Raw genomic sequence first — 19,785 nt, 5'->3', positions numbered from 1 at the left:
CATAAAGTCCCCCCTACACTGTGGAGAAGCAAATATTAAAATGCATGTCATAAGATGGAATCAAAAGCCCCTGCATGTGTAAAAGGCATCTCATTTAATGCTCCCCATACTCTGTCAGGTGAGGATTGTCACTGCTGGCTGGTGACGGGAAGTGTGAGGCCAGTGAGGAGCTGAGTGGGGCACTCAGCATTTTTCACTCCGTAAAGAAGGGCAGTGGTGGGGCGCCTGGGTGGCTCAGTCGGTTAAGCGTCCGACTTCAGCTCAGGTCACGATCTCGCGGTCCGTGAGTTCGAGCCCCGCGTCGGGCTCTGGGCTGATGGCTCGGAGCCTGGAGCCTGTTTCCGATTCTGTGTCTCCCTCTCTCTCTGCCCCTCCCCCGTTCATGCTCTGTCTCCCTCTGTCTCAAAAATAAATAAACGTTAAAAAAATTAAAAAAAAAAAAAAGAAGAGCAGTGGCGAGATCAGGTGCTGCTGGTCTTGGTCCCGCCAGAGGACTTGCCTACTGACTTGTCCACGTGCATGGTGACCCCCGGTCATGCGGGGCAGAGACCACGTGGGAGTCCCTGGTCCAGTGGAGAGCGACTCAGAATTGGTCCATTGTATATTCATTCTGCAAACACTGGCCATGGGATAGGTGATCTGCTTGGGAATTGGTGGGTGTGGAAATTGGACATTGATCTTGGTGTTCATGGGCACGTGGGAGACACAGACTCACAACTGGCCATCATCTGAGTGACATCTCTAAGAACAGAACTGCTCATCATGATCTACAAAGCCCCCCACCCATGGTTACCATTTTCTTCCATTCTCCATACCTCAGCCCAGCTGTCAATTCCAAGTGCATCCCCCACTTTCCTTCCAGCAGAACTGGCCATGGCCAGTTCCTTCTATGTTCCCTACCCCTTGTCTCAGATTGGGGTCCTCATAACAGACCCTAAAAGGAGGATTCATGGGCAAGTAATTCATTAGGCAAGGCCTCCAGGGGAAACCAACTCTGACCACATCCCACTTCTGGAATGCAGGGGGAAGCAGATCCGGAAGGGAAGGGGGTCAGCAGAGCCCTACCACACAGAGGGAAGCTGGCCTGACTCTGCCAGGACCTCAGGAAGTGGGGCAGGTCATGCCGCATCTGGAGTGTGTAACCCTCCAACAGATGTTGGTCAAGGTCTGCCCAGAGGATGTAAGTTTCTGGGTCCTTCCCCCCTTCTTAGAGCCTGCCAGTGAGGTGGCTTTGGCAGCTTGGGCACTGGAAATGCAAGTCCACCCAAAGCCAGTGTGTGTGAACGAGGTAAAGGACTCCAAGGGCACGTGGACAATGAGAGTATCTGCTCTGCCCAGGCCTACTTGGTCAGCACCTGTAACCACGTATTGCACACACTTGCAAATGTCTCCCCACCGGACGCCTGGCACATAGCACATGCCGAATACAAGTTGGCAAACGAACGAATGAGTGAATGAGTGGGAGGAGATAAGATGGCTTTACCCATTTTCCACGGAAGAAACTAGGCTCAGAAAGGTGAGGGACTTCTCCAGGATCCCACAGGAATGAACAGCTAGCACCCCAAGGATCCTCATCAGCCTTCTAACTATGCACTCCACTTAGATTGGGTGATCCTCTCCTCCCCCAGCCCTTTCTTAGAATACGCCAAAAAACCCTGACTCAGCTACACAAGAACTTCCCCTTGGCAGGCTTCGTGGGCCTTGAGGACTTTCAGGGAAGCCTAGAAGGGGTGAGGGGAGGCTCTATCAGTGGGTGTTTCCTCCCAGCTGCCCTTATAAAAGGCAGAGGGAGGTCAAGGTGATCTGAAAGGAACGTGGCCCTCTCCTCCTGCACCCCAGCTTTAGGTCCTGAACTCCCTCTCCTACACATGGCAGGCCTTGCAACCATGGTGGCCAGCCTCCTGCTGCTGGCCCTGTGTGCCCACCGCATTGCCCCTGCAGGTAAGAGCTCCAGCCTCAGCCCGGGGCTGTCAGGCAGGACAGTGTGGCTGGGACAGCACAGTGGAGGGTGGAGGACTGACTGGGCTGGGTCTGGAGCGGAATGTTGAGGAGCGGTGGCCCCGGGGCTGGGAGGTGTTGGGCTTGGGCTCGGCAGCCCAGAGTCTCAGGCAGCCCGGGCTCTTCTCTCTCCCGTCCTCTAGGCTCTGTGACCATCCCCTCTTCCTGCTGTATGTCCTTCATTTCCAAGAAAGTTCCAGAGAGCCGAGTGGTTAGCTACCAGCTGTCCAGTGGGAGCCTCTGCCCCAAGGCAGGAGTGATGTAAGTAACCTCCTCTCCCGGACCCCCGGCGCGAGAGGGGCAGGGGAGATGACCGTCCATTCAGGGTCACTGGGGAGTAAAGTTGGGAGGGCCTGGCTCTCTGATCCTGGGGAAGCCACCTCACCTCCCTGAGCCTCAGCTTTCTCCCCCAGGAGATTAGGAAGAGGACTCTGAGACAACAATCATTTCTTAAGCACCAGATATATATAAATATATACATATACTAGGCACTATTTGGGGGCATATCCCATTACCTTAACTAACCCTCTCGACCACTCTGTGAAGCAGATATAATTATTCCCGTTTTACAGAGAACAGCTGAGGCCCAGGAAGGTGACCTGCCCAAGGTCACTAGGACTCCAAATCACTTCCTAGCTACCCCCCACCCAAGGTAGCGAGTGTGAATTTACTGGAGGCATCTGCCTTTTTCCCCTGGAGGTTTTCTTCCTTTCTTGTCTTTCTTTCTTTCTTTCTTTCTTTCTTTCTTTCTTTCTTTCTTTCTTTCTTAAGTTTATTTATTTACTTTGAGAGAGACAAAGAGAGAGTACAAGTGGGGGAGGAGCAGAGAGACGGGGACAGAGGATCATCCCTCTGTGGGGCTCAAACTCACGAACTGAGAGATCATGACCTGAGCCAAAGTCAGATGCTCAACCGACTGAGCCACCCAGGCGCCACTCCCTGGAGGTTTTCAGTGCATTTTCTCCTTTCCTCTCCTCCCTGTGGGTAGACATTGTGTCTCTCTCTTCAGATCCAACATTAACTAAAGGCAGGGCTGGGCCTCCCCCCATCTGACAGGGAGCTTGAGAACAGGTGATGCAAAGAGATGCTGACACCCAGAGAGAAGACGCCATGTCAGGAACTGCTAGGGGGGCCCTGGGCAGTAGCTTGCCCTCTGTGGGCCTCCATACCCACGTCCTCATCAAGTCAAGAGGTCCAAGGTCATGGCCAGGTCTCAAGTGTGCCCTGTCACCCTTCCTGCAGCTTCACCACCCGGAAGGGCCAGAAGTTCTGTGGCGACCCTGAGCAGCGCTGGGTCCAGACGTACATGAAGAACCTGGACGCCAAGCGGAAGAAGGCGGCCACAGGGCTCAGGGCAACAGGTGTCAAAGCCCTCCCGCAGAGGTCCCCTGCCAGTAGCACTGCCATCTAACCACCACCCGGCCCTCAGCTTGGGGCCTGTGCGCCAGTGATGAGAGGGGGAGAGCTCATGCACCCTGGGCCCCTTGCCTTCCCTGAGCTGGCGGAGAAGGTTCTGGAAGGAAGATGGTGGCAGCCGTCCCCCCTCCTCCGGAGCTTATGCTGGCCCTTCCCTGCCTTCCAGGCACCCACAGCCCAGGTGCATCGGGCCCCACCTACAGACAGGCACTGCTTGTGTCTCAAAGCTTAGCCTAGAGCTGGCTTCTTGGGTCCTTGGGTCTTGCAGTGGGATCTGTCTGTCTGTCTGAGTACGGGTGACCTGTCAACAGCTGTGGCTCTTCATCACTCTACAGAAGCCCTGAGCCTGCCCCACTTCCAGAATCCCGGGTGAATAAAAACCCAACAAAATCTAGGGCTCCTTTGCTGCGCGCGTTGCCAGATCCCCGGCCTTCCTCGCACACAGCTCATGGGATGTAATTAATGACGTTTTCAGGGACTCTTTGGTTTTTGTGATGAAATGGACCTGGAGGGTGAGGATGAGGGGCCAGCCTGGGTTGTTAAATTCCTTTGGGAAGAAAGGGTTTGGGAGAGGCGTTCCGCTTTATGGAATGGCTGGCGCTGTGCTTCTCTGGGGACAAAGACCTGCTCTGCCTTTAAGGCCAGTTCTTTCCCTACATTTTTGGAATGTGAGGATGGAGTCGGGGCTCTGGTAGGAGAAGGATTCCAGGGTCCCCCCCCTGCCATGTATGAGATATTGTGTGATTTGTATGTCAAAAGTGTAGACACAATTGCTCTTCTCAAATAACAATTCAAATAAAATGTGATTTCTCCTTCTCAGGTAATTGTGTCTTGCCTGCTCTCTTCCTGTGGGGACAGGGTTGGGGTCTGAACAATGGGAGTGTGTGCCCCAGGGATGATCCGGAGTTGCCCATCAGAGGGGATAAAGGCAGCCTGAGCCCCGGGCATCCCAGGAGTGGTTTTAGCCTGTTCCTGGGAGTCCTGTCATGAACTTTGTAAAAACATTCACGCACAGCAGGATTCTATTAGATTTTTTAAAAATTTCAACAGAACACATTATTGCACAAGGAACTGTTGCAGGCATGACAAGGCTATAAAATGACAAAGAGGGGCTCCAGCTTCAGAGAATTAGGCAGAAAAATAACTCACACACACACACACACACACACACACACACTCACACTCACACACACTCACAAATCAAGAGCAGTGTGGGTTTAGTACCAATCCTACTTTGTAAGCTGCATGACCTTGAAACATGTCACGGTCTCGGTGCCTCGGTTTTCCTCAGCTGTAAAATGGGAATAATAAGCCCTTTTAAACCTTGGGTTTTCCCCAGAATCAGACCCTGAAACGAAGATCCAAGTGCAATGATTATGTATGGGAGGTACAGGGAGTAACCTCGAGAGAATGGGGAGGCAACACAAGACAACACAAGGCAAGGAAGGTGGCCAGGAACAGAGGGTGACCAGGCAGAGCTCGGTCACCAGGCAGCAGATCCGGAGTTGCCCATCGGAGGGGATAAAGGCAGCCTGAGCCCCGGGCATCCCAGGAGTGGTTTTAGCCTGTTCCTGGGAGTCCTGTCATGAACTTTGTAAAAACATTCATGCACAGCAGGATTCTATTAGATTTTTTAAAAATTTCAACAGAACACATTATTGCACAAGGAACTGTTGCAGGCACGACAAGGCTATAAAATGACAAAGAGGGGCTCCAGCTTCAGAGAATTAGGCAGAAAAATAACTCACACACACACACACACACACACACACACTCACACTCACACACACTCACAAATCAAGAGCAGTGTGGGTTTAGTACCAATCCTACTTTGTAAGCTGCATGACCTTGAAACATGTCACGGTCTCGGTGCCTCGGTTTTCCTCAGCTGTAAAATGGGAATAATAAGCCCTTTTAAACCTTGGGTTTTCCCCAGAATCAGACCCTGAAACGAAGACCCAAGTGCAATGATTATGTATGGGAGGTACAGGGAGTAACCTCGAGAGCATGGGGAGGCAACACAAGACAACACAAGGCAAGGAAGGTGGCCAGGAACGGAGGGTCACCAGGCAGAGCTGGGAAGTGGGTGAGACCCACCCCTCATCACAGCCCTGCTGCGTCAGTCACTGCCAGCTGTGCGCAGGGGTGCTCTTTCTGCAGGTGGGAGTAGAGCAACCTCCCTCGGTTGCAAACAAGCCTTCGGGCGTGGAGAGTCACAGAAGGTGTGAGAAGGCGGGAGGCCTTCTGGGTGCAGCTGCTGTTGAGGTTCTTGCAACTCGACCACAAAGCAGAATAAAGAGTAACGCTAACAGTGCAAACGAGGGACGTCATGGGTGTGCGTTGAGGGGATCCTGCAGACATCCTCAGCACGAGGTTGGCATCTGAATGTGACTGAGGTTTCCCTCGGCAAGAAGAGCGTTATTTCTGGGGATGGATGAAAGCCGGAGCATTCAGGGAAGGGAGACAGGAAGGCGAGGGACAGGGGCCAGACCACAGATGACAACAGAAGTCTGACCCACGGGCTGTGCAGCAACTGGCCCGGAACCATCACAACTGGGTCAGAGACTGCCAGCTTCCTAGTCCCACCCCACCCCCCAGCCCTTTTCCAACTCAGGACCAGCCAGAGGGAGCCAGTTACATATTCCCAAGTCAATCACGGAAGCTGTTCGCTTCTCCAGGCCAACCACCTCCCACCGAAGCACCCCTGTGCCTCCCCATTTGTCCACTCTGAGCCCCCCACCCCACCCCACCCCCCGTTCCCTGGCCTGCCTTTGAGTCTCTGCAGACACCAGTGAGAGCGGCTGACTGTCTTGCTGTAGCAAGCTCTGAATGAATAACGTGTTTGTCTTCATCTGGGTGGTCTTTGTTAATTTCCACAAGGTAGGCGTGTAGTCTGGCTCACTTCCCACATCTGTAAAATGGGCATAATAGAACTATCTATTTGATGAGTTGACTGTGAGGACTAAATAAGGCATTAATGCACGGGAAGCACTTAGCTCAGTGCCTGGCACATAGTAGAGGCTCAATAAATGTTAGCTGAGGGCATGACCCAGCCCAGCTGGGAGGCGGAGAAGCTGAAGCTGGTCTTGCGGGGGCCAGGGCATCTGGCTGACAGTTTCTTTTCTTTAATTGAAACGTAAATGACATTCAATAATATACTGTTAGTTTCAGGTGTACATCAGAGTGATATGATATGTTTCTACACTTCGATATGGTCCCCACAGTAAGTGGAGTTACTATCTGTCACCATACAAGGTATGACAGTATTACTGACTGTAGGGGCGCCCAGGTGGCTCAGCGTTTAAGCACCCGACTTCGACTCCCGTCGCGATCTCGTACTTCATGGGTTTGAGCCCTGCGTAGGGCTCTGCACTGACAGTGAGGAGCCTGCTTCAGATTCTCTGTTCCCCTCTGTCTCTGCCCCTCCCCCCCTCAAAATAAATATTCAAAAAATGTGTTATTGATTATATTCCCTGGGCTGTGTGTTACATCCTCAGGACTTATTTACTTTGTAACCGCAGGTTTGTACCTCTTAACCCCCTTCACCCCCGGCTGACACTTCTGTGTTCATTCCGGCAGGCTCTGTGCCCCTGCTCCCTCCTGTCTCATTTCTCTGGTGGCCTTTAAATGTGTCTGGAGAAAGAAGGCACCGGTGGTGAGCATGGGAACTGTCCACCAGATGCCCTGCTCTGCCTTTGTCTGGCCTTGCTCTAGAATGTGAGCCATGGACCTGGATGGCCACTCTGTGTATGGTGAGGTGACACCCTCCTATCCTACTTCTGAACAGGCCACCAGCACAATGACACATGCACTGAGTCACCCACACTCTTTCTCAGGCTCCCTTGGGAAGGACATATTCTGGAGATGGACGGCGTGCCAGGGGCTGGTCAGGGAGGGACTGGGTTCAGTTTGTGGCCATGTTAGGGCAAAGTTGACCTGTGTTTGGGAGAGCTCTCCACCTCCAGCAAAACCTGTCAGAGGACTCTTTAAAAGTGAATTAAAAGTTCTCGGGGGCACCTGGGTGGCTTAGTCGGTTAAGTGTCTGACTTCAGCTCAGGTCACGGTCTCATGGTTCACGGGTTCGAGCCCCGAATCGGGCTCTGTGCTGACAGCTCAGGGCCTGGAGCCTGCTTCCGATTCTACGTCTCCCTCTCTCTCTCTCTGCCCCTCCCCAGCTCGTGCTCTCTCTTTCTCTCAAAAATAAACATTTAAAAAAATTTGTTTAAAAAGTGAATTAAAAGTTCTTTCATAAGCACGCAGCTGGTATGTCAAAAGGTATTATTGTAACCCAAGAGCGGAAGAGGAAGAGAGCACCTGAGGCCTTGAGGCCAAGTGAGAAAAAATGAAAGACACGGAACAGCCGCTCACAATCCGGACTGGGCTTCAGAATCATCTGTGAAGCTTTAAATACATATTCCTGGGCCCTACCCCATATGTGGTGACTCAGACTCTGCCAGAATGAGACCCAGAAATCTGCAATCTTTTTTCTTCAATGTTTATTTATTTTGAGAGAGAGAGAGAGAGAGAGAGAGAGAGAGAGAGAGAATCCCAAGCAGGTCTCATGCTGCCAGCCTAGAGCCCAACATGGGGCTCAATCCCAGAAACCATGAATTATGACCTGGGCTGAAATCAAGAGTCAGACGCTCAATTGACTGAGCCACCCAGGTGCTCCAAATCTGCAATCTTTTAAAAAGTTTCCCAGGGGCACCCGGGTGGCTCAGTCAGTTGGGCATCCGACTTCAGCCCAGGTCATGATCTCACGATCCGTGAGTTCGAGCCCTGTGTTGGGTTCTGTGCTGACAGCTCAGAGCCTGGAGCCTGCTTCGGATTCTGTGTCTCCCTCTCTTTATGCACTTCCCCTGCTCACACTCTGTCGCTCTCCCTCTCTCTCTCTCAAAAATAAACATTAAAAAAAATTTTTTTTCAGTTGCCCAAATTGGTGCAGCCACGGTGGAAAACAGTATGAGGTACCTCAAAGAATAAAAATGGAACTATTAATTCAGCAATTCCACTCCTGGGTATTTCTCCAAAGGAAAGGAAAATACTAACTTTTTGTTTTCATCAACTCTCAAATAAACATTTTATTAGATTCAATCTCAAATTTTTAATATATATATATTATTTTATTATAATAAGAATAGAATGTCAAAACAGGGCATAGATACTACACACACATATAGAAAATTAGTTGTTGATAGAAAATGTTTACATTGGAATAACAATCAAAACGAAAATTTCGTTTTGCCTGTTTTCCATTTATTAAAAAGGTCTTCATGTTGTGAAAATAGTTCCAACTTCTTTTCTAAACTTCTAGTCTAGCAATAAAATCAGTATATGTCTCCTATTGGCAAAAAATAAAATATTTGACACATCAGATAATATATAATGACTACAACAGTAATTTTACCATATAGGGATTTACCTCACTCTGAGGCACTTCACGCACAAAAACTATTCATTTGTTTCTTTTTTTTTAACTTTCTTTTTTCTTTTTAAAAATTTACATCCAAATTAGTTAGCATCTAGTGCAACAATGATTTCAGGAGTAGATTCCTTAGTGTCCCTTCCCCATTTAGCCCATCCCCCCTCCCACACCCCCTCCAGTAGCCCTCTGTTTGTTCTCCATATTTAAGAGTTTCTTCTGTTTTGTTCCCCTCCCTGTTTTTATATTATTTTTTGTTTCCCTTCCCTTATTTTCATCTGTTTTGTCTCTTAAAGTCCTCATATGAGTGAAGTCATATGATTTGTGTCTTTCTGACTAATTTCACTTAGCATAATACCCTCCAGTTCCATCCACGTAGTTGCAAATGGCAAGATTTCATTCTTTTTGATCCCCGAGTAATACTCCATTGTATATATAGACCACATCTTCTTTATCCATTCATCCATCGATGGGCATTTGGGTTCTTTCCATACTTTGGCTATTGTCAATAGTGCTGCTATAAACATGGGGGTGCATGTGTCCCTTCAAAACAGCACACCTGTATCCCTTGGATAAATGCCTAGTAGTGCAATTGCTGGGTCGTAAGGTAGTTCTATTTTTAGTTTTTTGAGGAACCTCCATACTCTTTTCCAGAGTGGCTGCACCAGCTTGCATTCCCAAGGAAAATACCCAATTGAAAAGATATGTGTGCCCTCATGTTCACTGCAGCATAATTTACAAAGTCCAAGATATGGAAGCAACCTAAGTGTCTATCGGCGGATGCATGGATAAGGAAAAGGTGATGTATATATATGCAATGGAAAATAATTCAGCCATAAACAATCCTGCCATTAACAGGGGTGGACCTTGAGGGCACTATGCAAAGCGGAGTCAATTAAACAAGAAAAGACAAATACTGTATGATCTCATTTATACGTGGAATCTTTTTTTTTTTTTATAAACGGACTCACAGATACAGAGAACAGATTGGTGGTTGCCAGAGGCAGGTGGGGTGGGGTGTGAAACGAGCATAGCAGGGTCAAAAGGTACCAGCTCCGGGTAGAAGATGAGTAAGTCCTGGGGGTGTCCCATGTAGCACCAGAACTAGAGTTAACAATACCGTATTGTATATATGAAAGTCACTAAGGGAGTGGGTCTTAAAAGTTCTTCCTGCATGAAAAAATTGTAACTGTGTGTGGGGACAGATGTTAACTTATTGCGGTGACCATTTCACAATATATACGTGTCCGATCATTATGTTGTACCCCTGACACTAATACAATGTTCTATGGTCTCGGCTTCTTCTGCTTTCAGATGGCGGCTGCAGCGGTAAAATAAAGGTGGCGACATCATAAAGTCTCATATTTGTTCAAAGCCTTTGAACTTTTCAAGCTTCACCCTTTCCCTCTGTCCGCCCCCTGCCCCACCCCCCCCGCCCCGCCTGATTTTTCTTCTCTCCCCAAAAAGCCAGCCTACCTACTGGGCTCAGCAAGGCTCCATCCATCTGCTGAGAGGGCAGTGCTTCTGGACAGCCATGTGATGATGGCAGTCCCTGCTCGGCTGTCCCCCCGAGCAGATCAGTTCTTCCAGAAAGACAGCTTCTCTTCTTCCCCATCCCCATTTCCATTTTGGAAGCAGACCTGCCTGGAGAGGCTCATCTGGCCGAGGGAGATGTTTTGCCATCAGAAGTACTTGAATCCTCTTTGAGATCTTGCAAATCTATTTGTTCTGCAGAATTCCACGGCCTTGTTTCTCTGGATTGAATCTCTATTAAGAGTTATCTAACTTCCCAGAATTATAGTTCTGTCAGTTTCCAGAAAACACCTTCGGGACACTTAAAGATTTCTTCCCCCTGAAGCTGTGGGGTGGACTCACAGGCCTCGAATGCTCGGCCCAAACCAGACAGCAAGAGGACCCCTTGAATGCTCAGCCCACCCACCACACTCCCAACTCCCTCTCTTCCTTGGCTCCCACCCAATCCCATCTGCGGTCATGCTGCTACTCCTTGGTCACTTTCAAGCAGTCGCTTTTTGGCCTCTGCGTTTTCTGATTCCAGGAAAAGATACCCTGTTACTGGCTTTCCCTAGAAACGTCACCATCCTTCTGGCGTTCTAACTTCTGAGCAGTGACAAGCCCTATGGAACGGGCGCTTCTTGCCAGGACGCCGTGGGTATGGCCCGGTCACAATAGTGCCGGGTGACGCTTTCCGGGGATTACCAGGAGAAACTTCTCATGGGACTCAGAATCGGGAAGAGCTGTATTCTCCCAAGCAACGAGCGGTTGGTTTTTATGTTCTGGACATTGTGAATCCTGGGACTGAGTGCACCTCCCTTTCTGTGTCAGCTCTTTGAAACTTTATCAGCTGTTGCAGCCCGAACAGGTGCAACACCTTATCTGTACCTGTCATTATTTGCCCTTTCCTTTGATATCCTCACTTAACTGCAGGACAGAACCCGGAGCAAGCTAACCTTGAGGCCCTTTCTCAGGGGAGGGGGGCAGGGGACAGGGGACGCTCAAGAGGCAGGAGAGGGCACACACTTGAGACACACCTGGCTTTGAACCTTGGCTCTGCTGCCTGAGAGCTGTGTGACCTTGAACAAATTCTCTCCCCTCTTGGAACCTCAGTTTCCTTGGCGGGAGATGGTTGGCCCACTAAAACCTCCTTCACAGGACTGCTTTGGGGATTAAGTGGAGTCACTGGGAACATGCAAATGGGAAAAAGGTGTGTCTTTTCTGACTCCAGGGAATATGTTTTTCTTGGCTTGACTCCACCCTGCTTCTATCAGAAGGAGCCTACCTCTTGCGGGGGCCGCCCAGCTCTGGGGAAACCCTCCTAACACACTGGGCCCCCTTCTGCTCTCTCCCCGATGTCCAGATCTCACTGGGGACAGTAGACAGAGGATCCATTTCCATTCACTCAACTCTGGTCTTGTCCGCCGTGTACTTCCAGGGCCTGCGGCAGTGCCTGGGTGCCTGGTGAGAACCCAGCACACGTGTGTGACATAAATGGATTCCAGACTCTGTGCTGAAGGCTTCCGAAAACCAACAAGAAGCCTTCTTCCCGGTTCCTTGATGATAAATTGCAGGGGCGGGGTGAGGGTACAAAGGGGGAATAACCAGTACGTTGTCCTTCAAGGCTAAATGCAAAGATCACTTTCTTTAATGGAAGACTCTTCTGGCACCGTAGCCTCCTTCAGATTCCCTCGATGTACATTTCTGAAGCTCCCTAAGCTTCTGCATCAAAGTACATGCCCAGGGGTAATTGATAAGGTATTGGGTAATTGTTTTCTGCTCGATGTCTATTCCCTCCACGAGAACGTCCGCAGCAGAGACCACATCTGTCTTGTTTATCTCTGGATCTCAGCATCTCCCACAGTGTGGAGAACAACAACAACAAAATCATTTGTTGCATGAATGAGTCAGAGAAGAAATGAACGGGAAGAGCTCACCGTCCAAGAAGGAAGGCGGACGGGTAAGCTGATGTGTGTGGAGAGTGCCATCTGCAATTCAGCTCTGTATAATGTGGAGCTGGAGGATGGCCATGGGATCCAGCTGGGAATGATGAAGGAAAGGCTTCCCCCAACAGATGACATGGGTTGTAGGCTGGGAGGGTGGAGTCTTTGCAGACACAGAACGGGGTGTTCTGCCCCCAGCAGAAGGATATTCCGTTGCAAAATATCCTCCAAAATATTTTGTTTATGCTCAAATCCTTGCCTAAGGACCTACTTCTGGGAGGACCCAGTCAGCTCAGCTGCCATAAATGACAGATATTTATTTCTGGAGCACAGAGTCCTGAAGGCTGCAAGTCAAAGGTCAAGGTGTCAGCAGACTTGGTTTCTCCTGGGGCCTCTCTCCTGGGTGTGCCAGTGGCCACCTCTTCACTGTGCCTTCAAACGGCCTTTGCTCTGTGTGCACACATTCTTGATGTCTCTTCCACCTCTTATAAGGATTCCAGTCCTATCAGATCAGGGCCCCACCCTTGACCTTAATTACCTCTTTTTTTTTTTTTTTTAATGTTTCTTTATTCTTGAGAGAGAAGAAACAGTGCAAGTGGGGAAGGGGCAGAGAGAGGCAGAGACACAGGATCCTAAGCAAGTTCCAGGTTCTGAGCCATCAGCACAGAGCCCAACGCGGGCTTGAACCCACAAACCATGAGATCATGACCTGAGCCGAAGTCGGACACTCAGCCGACTGAGCCACCAACCTTAATTACCTCTATAAAGCTCTTATCTCCAAATACAGTCACCCTGGGGATTAGTGAACACAATTCAGTCTATAATGAGGCAAATCAGCTAAAAGGAAGCGGGGGGGGGGGGGGGGCCCAGAGAGGTGAGCCAGGAGAGGCCCGATTCTGGGAGAGTGTCCAGAGTAGTGGGGAATGCAGATTATAGTCCAGACCTCGGGAGCCATATGGGATTGAGGGTTCTGAGATATCCATACATACATGGGGTGGAAGGCCGATTAGCAGGCTGGAGGGTAGGGGTCATGGGCTTCAACCACAGGGAAGAGGATGGGGGCAAGAGAGCAGGATCCCGGATTCAGTAATTTATCTGCCATATCATTTCCTCCTCCTTCACCAAGGGATTGAAATATGCATAGACACTTTTCCAAAGAAGATGTCCAGATGGCCAACGGACACATGAATAGACGCTCAGCGTGGCTCATCATCAGGGAAATACAAATCAAAACCACACTGAGCTACTACTACCTCACACTGGTCAGAGTGGCTAAAATTAACAACTCAGGAAACAAGAGATGCTGGCGAGGAACCCTCTTTCACTGTTGGTGGGAAAGCAAACTGGTGCAGCCGCTCTGGAAAATAGTGTGGAGGTTCCTCAAAAAATTAAAAACAGAACTGCCCTGCGACCTAGCAATAGCCCTACTAGGAATTTATCCAGAGGATATGGGAGTGCTGATTCATAGGGGCACATGTACCCCGCAGCACTATTAACAATAGCCAATGCTATTGGAGAACGCTGTGGTTAGTGTTCGTTGTGTCCCATTTACGAAACCTTTGGGTGCCCAGCGCACTGTAGCTGCTGGAGCAGAAACTGGGGCATGAAGGTGGCCAGTAGGAAGGTGGCCAATTTGCGGGGCAAATTGAAGGCATGGGGGTGGGGGGCTCAGCCTGAAAAAGAGAACTTTCGGGGACAAACATGATGATTGTAGCAGGTGCTATTGGGGCCCCATGCATATCCCCTTATCGTTCACTTCTGTGAGCCAAAGGCTGCTTATTGAGGACACCTGCCCCTGCCTCAGAGCCTTTCCCCTGATCCCAAGCACGCTTGGCCCGCTCCTAGGACAAGACAGGGATGATGGGGTGCAGCCTTCAGTCACTGACAAGCAGAGAGGTGGAGAGTTAGTATCCCCACTTCTTCACCCCACCGTCGGGCCAACTCAGGCTTGTTCTGCACCGGTGCCCCGAGCCCCTCAGAGCCACCCCCACGCCGTGGCTGTTCCTGGCAGTAACCTGCGTGATCACCCGCCTCCATGTTGGTGTCCTCCTGTCCCCCACCTCCCGTCCCCTCTCCTCGACTGGTGTCTTCTGGGATCACGAATTGCTTGCACTGGGGTCCTCGTCTCCTCTCCTGTTTGAGGGGAACCCAAACTAAAACAATGGTCTTCAAATCGGCCAAAACCTCAATTTCTTCATCTTCTAACAGAAGCTAAGAGAAATTAGGCATTTTTTTTTTTTCTTCAACGTTTATTTATTTTTTGGGACAGAGAGAGACAGAGCATGAACGGGGGAGGGGCAGAGAGAGAGGGAGACACAGAATCGGAAACAGGCTCCAGGCTCTGAGCCATCAGCCCAGAGCCCGACGCGGGGCTCGAACTCACGGACCGCGAGATCGTGACCTGGCTGAAGTCGGACGCTTAACCGACTGCGCCACCCAGGCGCCCCGAAATTAGGCATTTTTAAACAGATCTGGTGAATTGGTGGAAGCAATGAAAATATAGGTTTCAGCCAAATTTTTTTTTTTTTTTTGAGAGAGAGAGAGAGAGTGTGTGTGTGTGTGTGTGTGTGTGTGAAGAGGAGAGGGGCAGAAGGAAAGAGAGAGAGAATCCCAAGCATGCTCCAAGCTCAGTGCAGAGCCCGTAGTGGGGCTCAATCCCACGACCCTGGGATCATGGCCTGAGCCAAAATGAAGAGTTGGACGCTCAGCCAACTGAGCCACCCAGACGCCCCAGATTTCAGCCAAATTTTAAAAAGAACCTAAAAAGACTTTGTCAAAGTCTGAGCTGTCTTAGCTTGTGACAAGGTCAGCAGTGAGTTCAGAACTGTAGTCAAAACAGTCTGGATGACTTGGGTGGGTGGTTGGGGGTGGGTGTTGTTTTAAAGGGTCTCAGACAGCTCTGAAAAATTCTATGGTTCTAGATGGCTAGTGGATTTTTTTCTTTTACCTTAATTTTTTTTTAACGTTTATTTATTTTTGAGACAGAGAGAGACAGAGCATGAATGGGGGAGGGTCAGAGAGACGGAGACACAGAATCCGAAACAGGCTCCAGGCTCTGAGCTGTCAGCACAGAGCCTGACGCGGGGCTTGAACTCACAGACCGTGAGATCATGACCTGAACCGAAGTCGGCCGCCTAACCGACCGAGCCACCCAGGCGCCCCTATTTTTTACCTTAAACTCAAAATGTTAAAGCCCCAGGGGGCATCATCTGGAGGACGGGGGTGGATATGACTGAACACAGTGTTATGAAATACAGATGTGAAAGTCCCTCTCTACCTGCCCCCCAGACTCTCCTGGGGAAATTCACTGCCCCATTCTAGAATTCACTTTCCCCATTTTGGCCAAATCTGGCTAATATATAGATTCCTGGATACCCCTCCCAAAAAGCCTGACCCAGGAGGTACAAAGCAGGAACAGGGAATAGAGTTGTGTGTGTGTGTGTGTGTGTGTGTGTGTGTGTGTTCAGGGTCCAGGCAATTGTGATGTCCTGTCTGGTTTGGAGCTCTCTAACCCTGAAGAGATAGCTTGAAGTGCCCCCAAGCAGCTCTGACCCTGTGTGTCAGGTGATGTGTGGCACTGAGAAGACAGGATGGGCACACGCCCGAGCATTGTTCTTTAGCATTCATTATCATGGCTGGGCTGCTCTGTGCTCCTGTCCTGAGACTGTCTGTACTTCACCAAGAGATAAGCAGTGTTTAGGAAGCAAAGAAAGCTAGGGTCAAGAGCTAGAAATCAGTCCAGAACAACATCAATTGTGTTCTAAGGTGATTTAAGTCAGTTCTCAAGAATTATTATTTCATTCCCTCTGCCTTTGCTTTTCAAACAGGAAAGCATTGATTCAAACAAAAGCAGGGGATGGGAGAGGCAGGCAGAAACTCCCAGTGGGGTGCTGGCTCCTCCCCTTCCCTCAGAAGACTTTCCCTTTCTTTCCAGTCTTCTTCCTTGGGTAACAGGTTGTTCTTACGTGATAGCGTCAAAAGAGCTGTTTTTGCCTCAACCACAAAATTCTCTGGAATTCTCTTCAGGGACGACTCAACCCTATAAAAGGGACTCCAGTGGAGTCAGGAGGAACTTGGGAGGACACTGTGAGGGGCCCCGCTTGTGACACCATGAAAAGCCTTCCTGTTGGCTTTCTTGTTCTCCTGATCTTCATCCTGAGTGTCCATCTCGGAGTTGCCACACGTATGGAGCTGTCCCACTCCCTTCTCATGCAGGCTGGGAGGAGAAGCAAAGGGCCACCTCCAGGCTCCTTCCTTTCTCTGTTTTTTAGGTGGCAGCAATGTGGCCAAGTTCTGCTGCTTCCAATATAGCCACAAGATCCTTCCTTGGAAGTGGGTGCATTCCTATAAATTCACCAGGAACAGCTGCTCCCAGCGGGCTGTGATGTGAGTATTTCTTGTCTGGGCTTTCAGGGTTCCTACTGGCCATGTGATTGCATGGGTGCTGGGCACACCCCCACAGTGCCAGGATGAGCTCAGGATGGGAACCTGGTAACTTAGGTCATCACCCTGCCTCTGCCACTAACAGGTGTGACCCTTAGCCTTGGTTTCCTAACTTTCAAACCATGTGCCAGGCAATGTGCTAAGTGCTGGGTATAAAAGAGAGAACAGGGGCGCCTGGGTGGCTCAGTTGGTTAAGCGTCTGACTCTTGGTTTCGGCTCAGGTCATGATCTCACGGTTTGTGAGTTGGAGCCTTGCATCGGGTTCTGTGCTGACAGTGTGGAGCCTGCTTGGGATTCTCTCTCTCTCTCTCTCTCTCTCTCTCTCTCTCTCTCTCCCCCCCCCGCCCCTTCCCTGCTCACTCCTCTGTCTCTGTCACTCTCTCCAAAATAAATAAATAAAATTAATAAAAAATAATTTTTAAAAAAAGAGGGGGGCACCTGGGTGGCTCAGTCAGTTGTGTCCAACTTTGGCTCAGGTCATGATCTCATGGTTTGTGAGTTTGAGCTCCACATTGAGCTCTGTGCTGATAGCTCAGAGCCTGGAGCCTGCTTCAGATTCTGTGTCTCCCTCTCTCTGCCCCTCTCCCAGTCATGCTCTGTCTCTCTCTCTCTATCTCTCTCTCTCTCTGTCTCTGTCTCTCTCAAAACTAAATAAAAACTAGAAAGAAAAAAAGAAAAAAAAAACAAGGTGGTTCTAAGCTCCAGCATAAGTGCCCCCATGAACCTGGCAGAAACTCCATAACCTTCTATGACTTTGTCTGTGAGGTCACACACCATCACTTCTGCCACAATCTGCCACCGGTCAACCAGTCCCTAAGGCTGGCCTATATTTCTTTCAATGGGAGTGATGTCAGAGACATTCCCAGCTATGCTTTCAAACGTTCACAAAACTGCCTCTCCCTTATTCACCCCTCCCCACTTTGGGCTGTTTTTCCCTGCCTGTGCTGGGACCTGCCTGAGAGCCCCGTAAATACTACTGTACCCTGCAAGTTGTTCCAGGCTAAAGTGGCCCGGACCTAGGTTCTCACCACCCTCAGGAGTGGTCTCAGGGGACAGAAGGCTGGAGGACATTCAGGGATATCAACCACGACCCCCCACTCTCCATGAGTGCACAGCATCGTGAGAGTGCAGGAATCCCGTATAAGCGGCCACGGCAAACAGCCCAGGATAATGTGGTTAAGAATCAAACAGCATGAGAGGCTTTTATCGCCTGGTTTTGCTTAAAGATTTCGTGTGCTATAATTCCACAAATTAAAAATAACGACAAAAAAAAAAGGAGAAGAAGAATTAAGCATGGATGCATCATTAAGGATGATGCATATGAGGTTCCCTTTGGGAGGTTGAGGCAAAGATTCTAAACTGGGTGGTAGTAATGTTTGCATCATCCGTGGATCTACTAAAAAGCAGTGAATTATAATTATACGCTTTATTTTTAGTTTTTTTTTAATGTTTTATTTTATTTTTGAGAGAGAGAGCAAGGGAGATACAGAATCTGAAGCAGGCTCCAGGCTCTGAGCTGTCAGCACAGAGCCCGACGCAGGGCTCGAACTCACAAACCATGAGATCATGACCTGAGCCGAAGTCAGGAACTTAACCGACTGAGCCACCCAGGTGCTCCTAAATTATGCACTTTAAAGAGTAAATTGCATGGTGTGTGAATTATGTCTCCATAAAGCTTTTCCATTAAAACAAAAGAATTAAGAGGCATGGTACAGGTTACATGCTTCGGACTAGAGCTGTTGGAAATGATTTCCTGGGGGAGGTGGGCCTGGAAGCATGGTCTCCAGTAGAAAACAGGGCCAAGGGGAAAGAAGGACCAGAAGACGGAACAGAAACTGTGTAACAGGTGCAGCAAGGCCAGAGAAAGTCAGTCAAGTGGCTGACCCTCCCTTTCCATCTCTTCAGGAGGCAAAAGTTCTCAGTACTGACTGTCAGCTTCTCTTTTCTGCAGATTCGTTACCAAAAAAGGCCATAAAGTCTGTGCACAGCCAAAGGAAAAATGGGTGCAAAGATACATTTCTTTACTCAGAGCACAGCAGCAAATGTGACCTGTTGAACCTTCAGCCCCAGGGTACCTGGACCCTGCTCTTGAGATTGCTATCCTTGGTGGAGCCTGGAGATTTTCTTCAGCAGGAGGCCCCATGGGCTGGAGGAGGAGGAGGAGGAGGAGGAGGAGGAGGAGGAGGAGAAAGAGGAGGAGGAGGAGGAGGAGAAAGAGGAGGAGGGGAGGAGGGGGGGAGGAGGGGAGGAGGAGGGGGAGGAGGAGAGGGAGAGGGGAGGAGGAGGAGGAAAGGTTTTAATAAAGATTTCTCCATTAAGATTTGATGTACTCCTAAATATCCTTATTCAGTAAAACCTGAATCTTCTCCAAAGAAAAGAAATTGAGTGAGCATTTTTGGCTGATTGCCTGGCTTGTCCCCCCCATTCCCTGCACTGACACTGGTATGGAATTCTTCCTCATGTTTCTGTGCAACAAAACAAAACAAAACAAAACAAAGCAACAAGGGGAAGTTTAATGTGTTTGGACATGCCAATTAAATGTTTTCACGTTAGAGAGGTAAGTTTATGTTGTTTGGAAAATTAAGTTCTGTGCAACCCCTCTGTTGGTTTCGGCTCAGGTCATGATCCCAGGGTCATGTGATTGAGACCTATGTCAGGGGCTCAGTGTAGAGCCTGCTTAAGATTTTAAGATTCTCTCCCTCTCTCTCTCTCTGGACACCTGGGTGGCTCAGTCAGTTGCACATCAAACTTTGGTTCAGGTAATGATTTTGTGGTTCGAGCGTTCAAGCCCTGCGTCAGGCTCTCCGCTTTTAGCGAAGAGCCCACTTCGGATCTTCTGTCCCCCTGCCCCCTCTCTGCCCCTCCCTCGCTCGCACTCTCTCTCTCTCTCAAAAGTAAAATAAAACATTAAAAAAAAGAGATTCTCTCTCTCCCTCTGCCCCCCCTTCTCCTGCTGGCATGCACTCTGTCTCTCAAAATAAAAATGAAAAAAATTAAACAACAAAGTTTATGGAGCATCAATTGAGTTGATTCTGAAATAGCAGAGAAATT

The 19,785-nt window shown here is 49.5% G+C and overlaps 2 protein-coding genes across 2 annotated transcripts; both read left to right on the top strand.

Annotated features, from left to right (window-relative positions):
- The first annotated feature begins 1,733 nt into the window (after nt 1-1,733).
- On the top strand, nt 1,734-4,234 carry CCL24 (C-C motif chemokine ligand 24). Its single transcript, XM_030301033.1, has 3 exons — nt 1,734-1,941; nt 2,142-2,259; nt 3,241-4,234. Exons 1-3 carry the CDS (start codon nt 1,869-1,871, stop codon nt 3,407-3,409), a joined length of 360 nt encoding a protein of 119 aa, XP_030156893.1. The 5' UTR covers nt 1,734-1,868; the 3' UTR covers nt 3,410-4,234.
- Nucleotides 4,235-16,209: 11,975 nt separating this feature from the next.
- CCL26 (C-C motif chemokine ligand 26) lies at nt 16,210-18,797 on the top strand. The gene is made up of 3 exons (XM_030301134.1): nt 16,210-16,474; nt 16,563-16,677; nt 18,686-18,797. The coding sequence occupies exons 1-3, from the start codon at nt 16,402-16,404 to the stop codon at nt 18,780-18,782; spliced, it is 285 nt and encodes a 94-aa protein (XP_030156994.1). The 5' UTR covers nt 16,210-16,401; the 3' UTR covers nt 18,783-18,797.
- The last annotated feature ends 988 nt before the right edge of the window (nt 18,798-19,785 follow it).

Source organism: Lynx canadensis, chromosome E3 (genome assembly GCF_007474595.2).
Source record: "Lynx canadensis isolate LIC74 chromosome E3, mLynCan4.pri.v2, whole genome shotgun sequence".
NCBI classification, from domain to species: Eukaryota; Metazoa; Chordata; class Mammalia; order Carnivora; family Felidae; genus Lynx; species Lynx canadensis.
The sequence above is the reverse complement of the archived record's forward strand: the minus strand, read 5'-3'. Positions and strand labels throughout refer to the sequence as shown.